The sequence below is a fragment of the Olea europaea genome, chromosome 1 (genome assembly GCF_002742605.1).
Source record: "Olea europaea var. sylvestris chromosome 1, O_europaea_v1, whole genome shotgun sequence".
Classification (NCBI taxonomy): domain Eukaryota; kingdom Viridiplantae; phylum Streptophyta; class Magnoliopsida; order Lamiales; family Oleaceae; genus Olea; species Olea europaea.
This window is the reverse complement of record NC_036237.1, coordinates 32054422-32071531: the sequence shown is the minus strand read 5'-3', so window position 1 is coordinate 32071531 and position 17110 is coordinate 32054422. Positions and strand designations below refer to the sequence as shown.

General features: G+C 40.0%; 1 protein-coding gene across 1 annotated transcript; it reads right to left on the bottom strand.

Moving 5' to 3' along the window:
* Positions 1 to 4998: 4998 nt before the first annotated feature.
* On the bottom strand, positions 4999 to 9260 carry LOC111401568 (peroxygenase-like). The gene is made up of 7 exons (XM_023029366.1): positions 9154 to 9260; positions 8904 to 9072; positions 7250 to 7399; positions 6659 to 6744; positions 5887 to 5981; positions 5688 to 5813; positions 4999 to 5338 (listed from the first exon to the last, which is right to left on the bottom strand). Exons 2-7 carry the CDS (start codon positions 9016 to 9018, stop codon positions 5182 to 5184), a joined length of 729 nt encoding a protein of 242 aa, XP_022885134.1. The 5' UTR covers positions 9019 to 9072; positions 9154 to 9260; the 3' UTR covers positions 4999 to 5181.
* Positions 9261 to 17110: the final 7850 nt, after the last annotated feature.

Below are 17110 nucleotides of genomic sequence, written 5' to 3'. Positions count from 1 at the left end.
CTCTCCTTAAAAGCTCCAGCTCACTCCCCTTCACACAAGTCGGGCATGACGAAGCCCACATCTAGCATTGTAATCTCAAGACCCTTCTGTATCATCCATACGCTATGAGGTCCCTCCATTGCATCCCTATTCCTCTCAGTTGAAACTAGTAGAGGCAAGCCAGCCTCGATACAAATCAGTGCCATATCCACTTTTTCAAACCACCTCCCTGTTTTCTTCCTCAAAGATGATGCCATTGAATGACGACTCCACGGCACTAATGCAGAAAAATATGAGCTTCTCACGTACAATAATCACGAAGAGACAAAAATATGAAAGGAAATACTCACCGAAGCAACAACAACAATGACTGAAAATCTCAAAATAAAATTGTCAAGTGTTTTGGGAGATTATTATAAAGTAGAAAGGTAAAGAATGTTTGATTTCCTCCTTTTATAGGCAGCGTGAGTGGAGCACCACCACTCGATTGAATAAGATTTAATTCTGATCGAATATCTGCATCACCATCAGACACATTAAATTCAAAGGGTGCCTACAACAAAACTCAAATAAACGACTTTGATGGATTCGTGAATCATATGCACTAGGGGCTCGAGTGACCCTACTGGCTGTAACAAACACCATTATTGCGCAATAAATGCACACGTAACACAAAAATTGGAAACCACCAAGCCACGTTGCAGTTGTACCACGGGAATCGACATTTCTTTCAAATCATTAAGACACGTGCCTCCATAACCCTTAGTAATTCAACAACCTTATCATCGACTGCCACTTCACTAATGGGCTCTTCCTCGTGCAAAAGGCTTCGGACAAATTTGCTTCAGCCTTATCATCGCCTACCTCATTACTAATAAGCTCTCCTTTATGCAAAGTGCCTCAACCAAATTTGCTTCAGCCTTATAATCGACTGCCTATTTACTTATGGGCTCTCCATTATGCAAAGGGTCTTGCCAAAGTTCAATTCAGTTTTATCAAAGGCTTCATCTTCTCCAAAAGGCTTACCTAAACGTAAAGGCTTCACCTTAAATCAAGTTTGTAAACTGCTTCAAAAATCTGGTTATATTGTACATTCTAAGTCTACGCATTATATTAATTTTCATACATAGACTTGGAGGACTATTGTTACGCCTCTTTCAAGAAAGCTCTAAACATTGCCAAGTGGCAATTGCACAACAAGAGAACCTAAGCCCGTACTCCACATCATTTTGCACATGTCAATTTGACTGAACCCATACTAGCCAAACCCTATGGGAGCCGAACCCTCATGGATGAGGTGAAGGAGTAAGAAGCATCCTAGAAAAGATCTTCATATAAGATCTTGTAATAAGTGGGTGATGTGATAACTCACTGGATAAGCGGCTATACTCAATCAACAAGTCAAGTCTATTCTCACACGCAAGGCCTAGGGCTGCATATGGTCATAATACTAAATGCACTTAAGCCTAGGTCTGATTGATTGATGCCTATGACAAGAGGCCCTTGTTGCTAAGATGAGGTCACGTGTCTCTTCATCCAACGGTTCTTGCTCATCTTCTTCCACTATAAAAACCTAGGCTTAGCGCCATTTTAAGGTAATGCAAGTTTAGACTCTTAAACTACAACTTGGTCATGACAATATTTTACTCTTTACTCCCAAAACTGACCATCTTTTTACATTGGGGGCTCACGTTTAAAGTCCTCTCACACTTATATATCTACTTCTTCTACTGACTTGATCGTCAGAGTGTGAGCAGACAATTCTACCCCTATTGGAAAGGCCACGTGTGGTTAATGGTTCGTCTTAGCGTTTAGAAACACAGCTTACGTGGATGTTAAAGGTTTTGGAATTTGTTGGCCACGTTGAAGGTATATTTTTTGAAATCAACAAACTGCACTAGGCAGGCTAGGGGTTGGACCATAAAATGGGAACTTGTGTATTTTTCCAGTTGAAGAATTTGGAGTATTTTGAGTTGTTTTATTGGATTTTAATTTAGACCGGTGAATGTTCCATGGTTTTTTATCACAATCACTAAGAAAAGACAAAGTTAAAGGATCGGTGAACAAGAGACGAAAAGAGGAAATCAAAAAAAGTTTGATGGGATTTGTGAATTGCTTAAAAAAAAAAAAAAAAAACACTTGTGAATTGGCGACCTATTTGCAAAAGGTTGACACCGATTTTAATGCCTAAATCTGCGTGTCATTAGTATTGATTTGCTGTAGAGAATTATTGTAATCATTTTCGATCATCGACAACAAGTGTCTGATTATGGTACCAAAGAAGTAGATGATTAAAGCCACCTCTATTGAGATCTCGATTTATCTCAATTTAAGAGAGAGAAGACTAGTGATTGGGGCGGAGAGGAGATGATAGAGATCAATTGTAATTTTTTAGAACAATCTCTCTCCCATTCTGCATGATAATGTAGACAATATATTTTTTCTTCGGTCCCATTTATATAGACTGAATTTTCTTATTTTCTTTGTCCCAATTATATAATCATATTTCTTATACTGAGAATGATTTATTTTGTTCGTTTACTAATATACCATTATTTAATTTGTCTAGTTATAAACAATTTTTCATGCTCAATCTTGAAATTGTATAAATATAAATAAGAGTAAAGTATGAAAGATTTTTGTCTTGCTTTTTCAATAACATTAAATAAGATTTCTTAATCCGTGAAAAAACAAAACAACCCTATATAAATGGGACGGAGGAATTATTGCTATTTTATATTTTAAAAATTAATTATAAACACAATTTTGAAATAATATACTTCAATTCTCATTTTTGGCATAAGAAGTTAGGAAATTGGGATGTGTGTACTTTTCCAATAAAATTTGAGATCGTCTTGAGTTGAGCTTGGAGTTTCGGCTAGGGCCCAAATCGAATCAAATCGAACAGTTCTTCTTAAGTTAAATATCCAAACAAAAATCTGAATCGAAAATCAATGGGTTTGATTCGATTCTTGATTCTAGATCAAGAACCAAAGAACCGAATCTCTCTAATTTTTTAATTAATTTATTTTAAATAGTCATATTATATTATATTTTATAAATAAATTTGCTAACAAGATAATTTAGCCCAAACTCAAAAATATGATTTTCTTATTTTTAATTTTCAGTTCAAAGTTAACTTAATCAGATTATCTAAATTTTATACAAATTTGCTACTCTACCGTAGTGTCATTTTTACTGTTTTGGAGAAATTGAATGAAAGCTCAACAACGCCTCTCTTAATTATTGTGAGCTCGATATTTTCCTGTTTATGTGATTTTAACAATTAAATCTATGAAAAACTTAGCAAAGAGAGACACAAAATACATATAAGATTGGATTACGTTATTTTATAAGAGCTAAAATTGAACATATCATTATTTGAATTAATATATTTTTTTAAATATTACAAAATTTAATTATACTACTGAACCTGAGAACCGAACTCGAACGATTCCATAATTAAATTTGAACCTGACGGTTTCATTGACTAAATACTCGAAAATTTCGAGTTCGGTTCAATTCTCATTAGAACCGAACTGAACCGGACCATGTTCAGTCTTAATTTCGGGTCATGAATTAAAATTCTAAAGATGGTATGTACATAAGGCAAGGCAAGAAAAATAGTTTCGCCCCCACTAATGGCTTAAATTTTGTAATACTTATATGGATTGTGAGACTTAATCTCACCTTTATTTACATTTAAATCATATTAAATTATCTTACCCAAAAAATTAAGAGACTGGATAATAAAGAAATTTATTTATTTACATTGTCTTACATAATTGCTTCATGAATTAATTACATATTCAACATGTTTATCCACGTTCATGTTGGAGCCAATTAGGACATGATATCTTTTGTGCCTATAAGCATTTAAATTGGCAGACACATATTCACACCCTATTCTTTCAGTGCATGTGCAAATAGGAATATTATTTATGCTATTTTCATAAATTCTCCCCTTCAATGTTAAAGGGCATCTAAAATTCCATGTCTATAACACTTGATTAAGTATTCATCTTTGAATTAATTAATTAAGTCCATTTGCCAGCCTGATATTCAAGAAAATCAATTACTTCGTGACAAGTGCGAAATCCCTACTCCATGTGATCCCATTCTAAATACCTCATTCTGCTCAGTACTGTTCAAAACTGCATATGTATAATAAGCACTATCCCACAGGTATCAATATGCAATATACAATATTTTCTTATCAAAACAATGACAAGAAATCTAAGGGCCTTGTTTCATAGGGGGAATTTTCCATGGATAATAATTCTCTATTTTCCACTGTAAGAATTTTCCAACCTTGTTTTACAAAAAAGTTTTAAATTATTTTTTTTCTCAAAAGCGGAACAAATTCTATCCACGATTGTAACAAAATTATATTCCTTTAATTGAGAATTTTCATGAAAAACAAAGTCAAACAAATACCAAAAGATAGAAAATTTCAACTTTTTCCAGATGAAAAATTATACCAGTCAAATACATTTAATTGACAATTCCCAATAAAATAAGTTCTAGGCAATTCAATTTCCCGAAATTCGTTTTCTTTCCACCCAAATTTGTTCAGTATATTCAGAAATACATGACATCAACTCAATACAAGGTGAATTCTAAAAGAACAATTGATGAATGCACAGTTCATCTTTGTTCTAGTTGCAATATCAAGAAAGATAGCAAAGATACCTGAATTTTTGACATTAATCACACACTTCTGTCTACCGTCCCTTAGCACAAGAAAAATGATTTCAGGTAAATCTAAGATAGTACTTGTTACTAGTCTTACATTTATTCTACTCAAGTCATTTCATTGAAACCTATTTAGAGGTCTGGACGAGCCAAGGGAAAGCTCCAGCTTTAGAAGTGATCTGAAGGAAACCTAAAATTCAGATTCAAAATATATAATAACATTGGAAATGGTCGATTCTTCCCGTTCGATTTGATAGTCTTTACTTGAGAGCATGATAGTCAATATTGCATGCGACCAAACATTACAACGAACAAAATCCACCGTCAACATAAAAATGATTTGATTACTTTCATGACATGATAACAAAATACTTGTAAACCAAGTCTTATTGATCAAGCAACAATGTGTCCTGGACAAACTATTAAAGAAATGTTCACGAGCTATTACACATAATAAAAGTCTTCGAGTGACTTGCACCTTATACGCCAAGCAACGACTTGGACAACTCATTTTATCTTATTCTCCTCTGCTTCCATCTGCATCCTAGCACAATACTCGAACAAACTTCCATCATAACAGCGTCTAATTGCTTCCTTAGAAAGGAAACCATCACTGTCCCTAGCTAGGACGTATAGAATCCCCCATTCCATCTTGCTTGCAAACCTACAAATCCAAATTTGGCTCATAATCAAACAAAAAAGAGAGGGTTTACAGCTATGAAACACCGACACGGACAACCAACACGTCCATATGTTGATTAAATTCTTTATTTATATAGTATAAATTTAATTTTATACTTGTTATTAATTTTTCTTGTTGAAATCTTTTAAATATGAGTATCTATTTGTTATTTAATAATAACTATGATTATAAATATATAATATTTCTAATAAGGTAAATAAAATGACCATGATAGAGTGTCGGTATCCAATACGTATCGAACACGGACAAGCTACCCTAGCTGATGTGTTAGTGCCACAGAGGTTTATAGCTTTAGGTCAGTTGTACAAACCATCCAAAGATGTCAAATGCTTGTCTGTTGCCTTCGGTCATATTCCACAGTTCTCCAAGGGTAAGCTTATCTGGTACTGTCTGGGCGTACTTGCTAAACATGTTCTCAAAATTCATGAGGAAGTACCTGCATAAATGAATTCTATGTATAGATGCTCCAAAAGCTACCGTATAGAGTTTTAACTGTGCGTATTGCGTACCTTCCCTCCGTGTCATAGGTTCCAGAATCACTTCCATGCTTCGCCTTATGTATGTTATGTATGTATATAGGAAAGAGAGGAGAAGGTAGCCAACCCTGAAAAAACAATATAATTAGAAGAACCAATAAATATCAGAAGAGAAAGGAGGACACTGAATGCCCACACACACACACACACACACAGAGGAAAGGCTTCGTTTCTATGTCGAATACCATTCCGTCTTCAGACTAGGAAAAAGAGCCAGGAAAAAAAAGCCGTAACATGGAAACTGTAAACCTTAAAACCAACTAGGTAGCTAACTAAGTGACTGAGCATAAAAGGGAAAAAGAAAACTTTACTGAACAATAACTCACCTTTCAAAAAAGTTTCTTTTATTTCGGATGTAACTCACATCTTACAGTAAAAAATAAGTACTAATCTCCGACCTTCACGTATATATATTTTTTTAAATAATAATAATAATTATTATTATTATTATTTCAAAACTTACTTGTGTGCATATAATTGAAATTTCCCATGAGTAAACCTTTTTAAGTTTATGCTTAGCCAAATATGCCCAATACTGATTTTGGCATGAGTTGAATTAATAGAAACTACAATGAATCATTCTGGAAATTGAAGAATTTACAAAAAAATTCATGCTACCCTCTCATATATAGATCCAGCGATAAAGGATAGCTTTTTCTTTTATGATCCACCCAGCCACTTGATAATAAGTATGTTTTCGTATCAAAAAATGGTTGAATATTAACATGAAGGCACAATAACTTACAGGAAGTGTAGGGTAACTCAACCCCACATTAATGACGATAGCAGCTACAAGAGATACTATCATATTGAACCCAATTTGGCGAAATCCTGATAAAATTAAGATGAAATTAGACATATAGTTTAAAGAGAGTGACAGATATACAAGTCACTAGACTCTCCACGACACTGCTGAATTGTACCTCCATGGTCATTTCTGAACAAAGGATTACACATATCATGATTTTTGCTCTAATGTTCCCCATCATAAGTACATATTTGGTACAAAATATTGGACCGAACTGGAGTATAATCATAAGGTTTTATGCCCTGTTTGGTGGGGATGAAAAATCAGTTTTTTAGTAGATTTTGATAGAAGAAGATGAAATGTGTGGTTAAAAAGTTGTGAGTTCTATGAAATGTATGGTTAAAATTAATTGCTGACTTTAAGAATCCACCAAATAGGGTATCTTCTTTTTCTTTTTTAATATGTTAAGTACTACCCAATAAGACATGCATCAATGTATCCAAGGTATCGAATACAAACCCTGTTAAGGTTTGACATGAAATGAGCTACTGAAAGAGAGAGTTTAACTAGGCATCAAATGATATTTACCAGCATACGTCTCCCATGGATAAACAATTCCATTGTCATCTTGGTCAAAGAAAGCACAATGTTGCTGAAGAACGCTGAAGTTGTTATGCACGTGTCCTGGAGTTCCATTGGGATGTTCTGTATCTGGAGCAACTAATGCTCTTGCCATATCTGAATATTTAGACAAGAAGTTTAGATAGTACAGTCACAATGGTGTCGCCAAGTTCTGTCAATGCCAAGATCAGTTGCATAAAATTTGAATAATTGAAGACTTCGGAGAAAGCCCTATAGAATAGAAACTATGCAAAAATATTGAAGATTATAAAATTCAAGCCTTTGGAGAAAGCCGAATAGATAGTACACGAGTTAATTGTTCCAATGATTACTGAACTTAGGTCCATATTTTTTATTAGTCACTGAAATTTAAAATATCGAGTTTTGGTCACTGAACTTAGGTCAATATCTTCGATTACTCATTGAACTTAAGTTTATGTCTTCAATTGCTCACTGAAATTTAATGTCGAGTTTTATGGCCATTGAACTTTGGAATATGCCGTATGTTACTCACTAGCATAACTGTTGAACTTCGAAAAATATCGAGTCTACAGTGAGTAATGTACAACATTCTTCAAAGTTCGATAAGTAATGTGCAACATTTTTCAAAGTTCGATAAGTAATGTGCAACATTTTTCAAAGTTGGGTGGCCAAAACTCGACATTTTAAATTTCAGTGAGCAATCGAAGATATGAACCTAAATTCAGTGACTAAAACTCGACATTTTAAACTTTAGTGACCAATTAAAGATATGGATCTAACTTCAGTGACCATTGGAACAATTAACTCGATAGTACACATATATATGATTATGAAGGGTGGCTCATGCAGACAATGAGCCTCTCTTGTCCGGCCATGCTTTCTATTTGATGAGCCTACTCTGTCTGCCAAACTTCTACAACTCTACTTAGGACCTGTTTGGCATGGTTTTTGAGCAGCCAAAAGAAGCTTTTGTGACCCAAAAGCTAATTTTTTATCCTTTCGATTAACTTAATAAAGATTATTCTTCTAATTAAAAAGAACTTTTAAACGAAGTTGACCAACGTGACTTCCTCCAACCTTTCGAAAGAGGAAGCTCTTTAAAAAATTAATTTTCAAAAACAAAAAAGTGATTGAGGTGAGACAAAAGTCCAGCCAAACGATCCCTCTTACTAGTTAAAGCACAAGAGAGATCTCCCGAAGAATGGTAGCCCACAGTCTACGGAATAACTGTAAAACCTCAGAAATTCCTAGTTAGCATCAATAACACTATTTTAGCATCGCATTTGACAATACAAATTGGATCTTCCTTTCTACAGGACTCAAATTTCGCCTCTCTTATAATTAACAAACCAAGTTCTACGAATCTATCTTGGCATCGGGGAGACGATGAAGACAAGTTAAAAATATCAAGAACGCCATAAAATAAAGCAGAAAATCCGATCCTTCATCTGCCCATATGTAGAAAATATGGGAAAATCTATATTCTAAACAGAAAGAAACAGAAAATTCAAAATTGCACATCAAAATTCAAAAATAAATAAACCAACTGAAGAATACAATGATTCATCCTTGTACTCATATATGACACAAATCATCAATATTCTGCAGAACTGGCACATAAAAAGAGGGTAAAACTTACAGGGTTTCGGGATAGAGGTTTCCAAATCAGTCCGGACCGGACGCTCAATCGTCACCGGAGCAAGCGGGGCCTCCGTCGACAATGCAGCGCTTTTCTCCACTGCACCAGCTGCCATTTTCCCTCGATTACTTGCGAATTTTCACGATTGGATTCTATGAACGATTTTCTCCTTACAGACCATAGATATGAAAATTGGTTATGGAAAACGTTAAATAGCGGAATCAGGAAGCGGTGAGAGAGTGAAGCTTACAAACAGCGTGGCAATCATGCAATGCATCCCCCTTACAAGTTCGGCGCCGCGTGACATTCAGGCCTTAGGCTTGCGACACGTACCTTTGACAAGTGAATAATACTACGCACGACTCATTCTTCATGGAGTGTGCAAAGTTCTTTTAGGGACGTTTCGTGGTATAATTAAGCCATGTTTGAGGGTCAATTTTTGAATAGTATTTTTGAGAGAATGTATAGTTAAAAGTGAAAAAAAATTAAATTTATCTGTAAAATATTTTATTATGTAAATGTGTGGTCGAAAATAAGTATGAAAAATAAAACTAGTATTAAGCTTATGTTTATACACACCTCCCAAATATGAACTCTAATTAATTCGACTGCTTATCTTCCTTCAATGAACTTTTGAAATTATTCGCTATATGGGTCATGAGATAGTTCTAGATGGTATTATTTATTCATCATTTTATAAATTAAAAAATTAGTAAAATTGATACACATAAATTTACTTGCAAGTACCTAATGTATTTACCTTATGTGACATGGGTCGACTCTCTAAATCATATAACAAGACTTTTTCACATCTCTAGGTTAAAAAAAAGGTTGAACCCTAATCTTGAAGGCCCCCACTGTCCCTCCCTTAGATCTTTGTGAGGGAGGTAAATGGCGAAATGTGCCCCAACAGGTCAGGGAACAAAAGTTGCTTGTACACTGCGCCTACAAGGAGTCCAATTCCATGTCTCAGGAATCAAACCCCCACACTGCGGCTGCCAGCAAGGCGTGAGATAACCTCACTCTTGTCCTTTGCACCACTGGACTATGCCCCAGTGGACTTTTCACATCTCTATGTTGCATCTATGGATGGTGACAGAAGCTAGCCTAGAGAACCACCCCCAACGACGAACAAGGCGGGTCACTAGACGTCGACGCGAAGCCATCGACCCCCCAGGGAGGCTTTACCTTTACGCGAGGCCATCGACTCCCGAGGGCGCTCTACCTCTACGCGAGACCATCAACCCCCGGGGGCGCTCTACCTCTATGCGAGGCTATTGACCCCCCAGGGCGCTCTACCTTTACGCAAAACCATCTACCCCCAGAAGTGACCTATGTGGCCACCCCAACACTTAGTCAAAAATCTCAGGTAAATTGACAAAACTCCATGGCGGTTATTATGGGCACAATCTCTAGGCGGGAAGTTGGGTTAGTTGGGAAGCCAACGTGGGAAACGTGGCACCACGATCGCCCGGCACTCACTCGGATTCCAGCACCTATAAATATCCCCGAAGGCGACACAGGCAAGGGGTTTGACATTTTTTTAGTTATCTAAATTCCATCCTTATTTCTCCTAACACATATACTGATTCTCACGACGGAGGTATAACAAGGGAGAAAGCCTCGTCCTCACTTGTCTGGTTATACACACTCGTCGGTGTAGCAGGAATGCAAACAGCCACCAGGTAGATTAGGAGGTATTATTCCACCACCATTTCATTGGTTCGTCTGTGGGAAGTTTCTTCCATTGAACACCAAAGCCATGTCAAGAAAACGAACAAGAAGTGACGCGCTTGAGAGCAGCAATGGCGGAGACGGAGTCGGAATCGATCACTAGGGGCCTCGACCTGCCACCGTCGTCGCAGTACGTGACATAAAGCCAGTTCAGTGCCCTGGAGACCCAGCTAGCGACTATGATGACCTTCTTGCACAATCAAACACGGGGAGCCACCCTCCCACCTCATTCGGTGGAAGCCGCGCCACTACCCCAGGAGGCACACATAGAAACTCCGCCTATCATCCAATTGATAACTGCAGGCTCGGGAGCTCCAGGGGCTACAGTCTTGCAGCCTAACCCACCCATGGCGGATTTGGAACGGAGGATGGAGGAAATCATGACACAGAAAATAGATGATGCAATATCAAAGAGAAAGGATAAGCGTAGGTAGATGGTCTTCGAAGAGGACCCATTCACTCCTGAAATTATGGCAATCCCCTTGCCTAAGGGCTTCAAGCAGCCTATGATAGAAGCTTACAACGGGGTCACAGATCCACTTGACCATCTCCGGACCTTCGTTGATTTAATGAGGCTCTATGCAGCACCTGATTCAGTCATGTGTCGGTCTTTCTCCCCGACCCTCAGGAGAGAAGCCAGAGACTAGGTGGCGACACTTGCCCCCCGATCTATCCGAACATTTGATGAACTTTCCAGGAGCTTTGTGGCCTATTTCCTCAGTAGTAAAAGAAAGAGGAAGACGGCCATCAAGCTAATGTAGGTGGTCCAGGAGAAGGACGAGTCTCTACAAGAGTATATGGTCAGATTCAGCCGAGCGACCCTTGGAATAGAGGATCTTCAAATGTCAGCAGTGGTGACTATCTTGATGAACGAAACTTGAAACCGGGCCTTCAAAATGTCACTTTCCAAGAACCCCCTAGAGTCAATGCACGACCTATTGAAAAAGGGAGACAAGTATGTTGAAGTTGAAGAAGCGGAGAAGGTCACAAAACACCTCGGAGATGGATGGGAAATGGAAAGTCACAAGCGAAAGGTGGGAGACGAGCTAAAATCTGCCAACAAAAATAAGTCAAGTAGTGAGTAGACGGATAAGGGAACCATCTAAGACCGACAAGTCAGGCAAAATTGGGAGGAGCCCAGGACGTTCACCCCTTTAAACACCCCGCGCGCAAAGCTATTGATGGAGATACGAGATATGAAGGAGCTCGAGCGCCTCCTAAGACGAGGGCTCTTGCGCAAATATGTGAAGGACAACTGGGGTAAACAAAAAGTGGATGGCTGCCCTCCGCCTAGGGCAAGAGTGATAAACGTGATTGCAAGGGAGATAGCAGGAGGCGGAGATTCAAACTCAGCAAGGAAAAGCTATGCGCGTTCTCTTGGGATCTGTTCCATCCAAAGAAAAGTAAGGTTTAGTCAGAACATCACTTTTGGCGAAGAAGATTTGGTAAGCGTACCCCACCCCCATGACGATGCCTTGGTGATAGTAGGCAACACAGCTGATTTCGACGTCAAGAGGGTGCTGGTTGATGGAGGAAGTGCTGCAAATGTACTTCATGTGATGCTTTTTTGGCTTAAAGATCTCCCCTGACAAGTTGAAAACAATAACCACCCCCTTATAGGGCTTTGGAGGGGCCACGGTAATTCCGAAAGGGACCATGGAACTCCCTGTCACGCTCGGCACATATCCGGTCGCTGTGGTAATTGTGGCAAGCTTCTTAGTTGTAAAAACTCTCATAGCCTATAATGCTACCTACAATTGGCCATTGCTGAATGTAGCTGGAGCCATCCCCTCGACTTATCACCAGGTCATGAAATTCCCAACCAGCAGGGGAGTTGGGTATGTGCGAAGGGACCAGCAAGCATCCAGGAAATGCTATGTAGATAGTATATCAGTGAAGGGAATACCATCAGTCATGATGTTGGAGGTTGAACCTCCGAAGGGGCGGATCGAACCACTTGACATGATTGAAAGGATCTCTGTATCAGAAGGATGTGAGTTTAGCATCGGGGCAAGTTTGGAATCTGATGAAAAAGGAAAGTTGGTAAGGTGTATGGCAGATAACCTAGATGTTTTCGCGTGGAGCCCGAACAACATTACTGGGATCAGCCCAGCCATCTCTCAACATCGCCTCGGCGTCCTCCCCGGAGCTAAACTGGTGAAGTAGAAAAAGAGAAACCTCGCCTGCGAAAGGCAGGAAGTGGCAAAAGCGGAGGTAGAAAAGCTACTGCAAGCTGGTTTTATTCGAGAAGTGCAGTATCCTGAATGGTTAGCCATCATCGTATTAGTGAAGAAGTCAAACAGAAAATGGCGCATGTGTGTAGATTACACCGGGCTCAACAAAGCATGCCCAAAGGACTCATATCCACTCTCCCGAATAGACTACCTGGTCGACGCCACGTCATGTCATGAAAGACTTAGCTTCCTGGATGCATTTTTTGGGTACCATCAAATCTCTATGGCTGAGCTCGACTAGGAGAAGACATTATTTATCACAGATTCTTGGACATATTGTACACGGCCATATAGTTCGACCTCAAAAATACAGGAACAACCTACCAAATGATGGTGAATAGAGTCTTTCGGGAACTGATCGAAAGTGTCATAGAAGCCTACGTCGACAACATGGTAGTGAAAAGTGTCAAGGCTATCTATGATGTGGATTGTCTACAGAAAGTATTTGATTTGGCCCGACACAATAACTTGAAGTTCAACCCGGAGAAGTGTGTCTTCGGTACTGTCTGCGGGAAGTTCCTAGGCTTCATGATCACCCAAAGAGGAATTGAGGTAAACCCTGACAAGATACATACGATACTAGAAATGAAGAGCCCTACTAGTAAGAAGGAGGTTTAGCGGCTGACAGGGCGAGTGGCAGCCCTCAATCGCTTCATGAGTCGGGCGGCGAATAAGTGCTACCACTTCTTTAAAGCTATAGGGGGCTCCACCAATTTTGAGTGGACTCAAGAGTGCGAAGAATTGCTGGAATCCTTAAAAAAGTCACTATAGCAACCTCCTATTCTGACCAACCCATGCCGGGGTGATGTATTGTGTCTCCACCACGAGCAATTAGCGTCGTTATTGTGAAAGAACTCCCAAAGGCACAAAAACCGATCTACTACATCTATCAGGTCCTCAAAGGCGCAGAGACAAGGTACAGTCTGGCCGAACAGCTGGTGCTCGAGTTGATTATTGCAGCGAGGAAGCTTAGACCTTACTTTCAATCCCATACGATGCAAGTAATGACTGAACAACCCATCAAGCAGATCCTACATAGACCGGAAACCTCTGGGAGGCTACAAAAATGGGTGATCAAAATAAGTGAGTTTGACATTGAATTTATACCCAGGACGGCCATCAAAGCACAGGCTCTGGCAAACTATATTATCGAGCTCACCATCCCGACAGAGCCCCCAGAAGGGCAGAAGGCATATTAGAAAATCTTTCTAGACGGTTCCTAGAATGTAAAGGGATCAGGAGCAGAAATCATAATGATCGGACCAAACTCTGAAGAATTAGAATACTCGCTGCGATTTGAGTTCCCTGCTACCAATAACAACGTCGAGTATAAGGCAGTCATCACAGGTTTGGATTTGGCAGCAAGGCTGGGAGTGACTTCAGTGGAGGTATGCAGTGACTCACAGCTAATAGTAGGGCAGGTATCTGGAGAGTACGAAGCAAAAGATGGGAGGAGGGCAGTGTACCTAATAAAAGTAAGGGATTTGCAAAGAGGGTTCGCAAGCTTTAAGATGACGAAGGTCTCGCGAAGAGATAATAAGCATGCAGATGCACTAGCAAAGCTCGCATCGGCCAACCCAAAAAACTTACTTCGGACAGTAAGTGTACAAGTCCTACAACAACCCAGCATTCAGTGCTGCGTTGAGGTAAAGAATATTGAACACGATGAAAGTTGGATGGATCCGATAATCAAATATCTAGTAGAAGATAAGGTGCTGAAAGACCCCTTAGAGGCGAGGAGATTGAAAGCTCGAACAGCTTCATTTACCATCATCGATGGGTAGCTCTACAAGCAGGGTTTTACCTTGCCATATCTAAAATGCATACGCCCTACCGAGGTTAAAGAGGTACTATTTGAGGTATATGCTGAGACCAGCGGTAACCACCAAGGGGCAACATCCCTTGCCTTCAAAATTCTGTGACAAGGCTACTATTAGCCAACTATGAAAGAGGATGCCAAAGAGTTGGTATGAAAATATTACACATGCCAGCGTTATGGAAATTTGATCCATGTCCCAACCGAACAGCAGGTAGCCATATTTGAGGTGTGCCCATTTTTTCAGTAGGAAATGGACATTCTAGGACCTCTGTCCATGGTAAAAGGACAGAGGAAGTTTTTGTTGGTCGCCATCAACTACTTCACTAAATGGGTGGAGGCGGAGCCACTGGCAACCATCACAACAGGAAAGATACAAGGTTTTGTATGGAAAAATATAATATGCCAGTTCGGAGTACCCAAGGTATTGGTAACGAATAATGGCAAGCAGTTTGATAATCATAGTTTCAAGTACTTTTGTGCAAGTTGTCACATCGATCATAGACTGACCTCGGTCGCCCACCCTCAATCGAACGGGCAAGTCGAAGTGACAAACCGAGTCATTTTCTAGGATCTGAAGACCAGATTGGAGAAAGAGAAAGGGTTGTGGACAGATGAGTTGCCTAATGTGCTATGGGCGTATCGCACGGCTCCATGAGAAATGACCGGATAAACACCATTTAGACTAACCTTTGGGATGGTAGCAGTAGTCCCAGTTGAGATCCTAAGCGAGACTAGTAGGATGAAAATCAAGCAGTCGGATGACACTGCGACTAGATGGGAACTCGACCTGCTTGAGGAGGTAAGGGAGAATGTGGCGATCAAAATGATGGCCTATAAATGAAGAGCAGCAAGGTACTTCAATCGAAGGGTAAAACCAAGAATCTTTCAACTAGGAGACCTCGTTTTAAGAGATACAACAGCAGCAGGACACCCCCCGGCAAAACTCGGACTAAACTGGGAAGGCCCGTATGAAGTAATCCACAGCCTGAGGAAGGGAGCTTATAGCCTGAAAGACATGAGAAGAAGACCACTGGGTAGGCTACGGAACGCAGAGCATCTCAAAAGATATTACCGGTAGAATATGTTCTTGTAAATACAGTAGAATATTTTGCATTTTTAATCCCCCCATGTAATGCCTCACAAAGTCGCCATTAGTTATAATTATTTATCATGTTAAATGAAAGATCTTGGTAGTGGCGGATGATGAGGGCACTAAGGAAGGGCCAACCTAGCTGAGACGTCCCGGTGCGCCTACCGAGCTCACGAATCCAAGTATTTTTATGCTAACATGCAATCTTGAATCTCCATGCTCATCCCTTGAGGACATGCGATCGACATAACCTACGTCGCTAGGCGGAGAGCCTTGAAAAGCCAAAAATTGGCTAAGACCCTTAACCGTTAGACCACCTTCTGATGGTCGACATAGCCCACGCGGCGAGACAGGAACTCTTAAAAAGCTAAAAAATTGGCTAAGGTGCTTAATCGCGGACCACCTTCTGACGATCGACATAGCCCACACGGCTAGGCGGAGAGCCTTGAAAAGTCAAAAATTGGCTAAGGCCCTTAACCACCAGACCACCTCCTAACGGCCACATAGCCCACGCAACTAGGCAGAGAGCCTTAAAAAGCCAAAAAATTGGCTAAGGCCCTTAACCGCCAAACCACCCCTTGATGGTTAACATAGCCCACGCGGCTAGACGGAGAGCCTTGAAAAGCCAAAAAATTGACTAAGGCCCTTAACTGCCAGACCTTCTCCTGATGAACGACATAGCCCACGTGGCTAGGCGGAGAACTTTGAAAAGCCAAAAAATTAGCTAAGACTCGTAACCACCAGACCACCTCCTGATGGTCGACATAGCCCACGCGACAAGGCAGAGAGCCTTGAAAAGCCAAATAATTAGCTAAGGCCCTTAACCGATACACTTCTCTCCCAATGGCCAACTTAGCCCACGTGGCTAGGCGGAAAGCCTTAAATGGTCAAAATGTTGGCTAAGGTCATCGACCGTTAAAATCAAGCCTAGCGCACGCGGGACTAATGACATTCACCCATGCTATCAAACAACTGAACGTATGAAACAACAGTAGAAAAAATAAGTTTCAACATTAATAATCGCTGATAACATAGCATTCATACAAAAAGTATGTGATGTACTCTTGCCCATACCTCGGACAAGTAGGGAATGACGCTACAAGTAGACATAAAAGGCGACACAAAAAAGAAGGAAACTAACAAAAGGTGCTACTACTAAGCCATGCTTCAACTCGAAGAGGAAGCACCACCACTATCGTCCCGCGACGAATAACCAAGTGACCTAGATGGCGGGGCCCCACTCTCCTTTTCGTTGCGCTGCGCAAGGAACTTATCAAAACCTAAGGAGTCGATAGAAGGGTGCTCGGTCTATGTCCACTCCATGGTCAGT

Coding starts and splice junctions, on each gene's coding strand:
- LOC111401568 (XM_023029366.1), bottom strand. CDS start 9,018: ATGGCAGCTGGTGCAGTGGAGAAAAGCGCTGCATTGTCGACGGAGGCC. Junction 7,400..8,903: donor AACCTCTATCCCGAAACCCT/GTAAGTTTTACC, acceptor CTAAATATTCAG/ATATGGCAAGAGCATTAGTT. Junction 5,982..6,658: donor TGAGTTACCCTACACTTCCT/GTAAGTTATTGT, acceptor TTGTTTTTTCAG/GGTTGGCTACCTTCTCCTCT.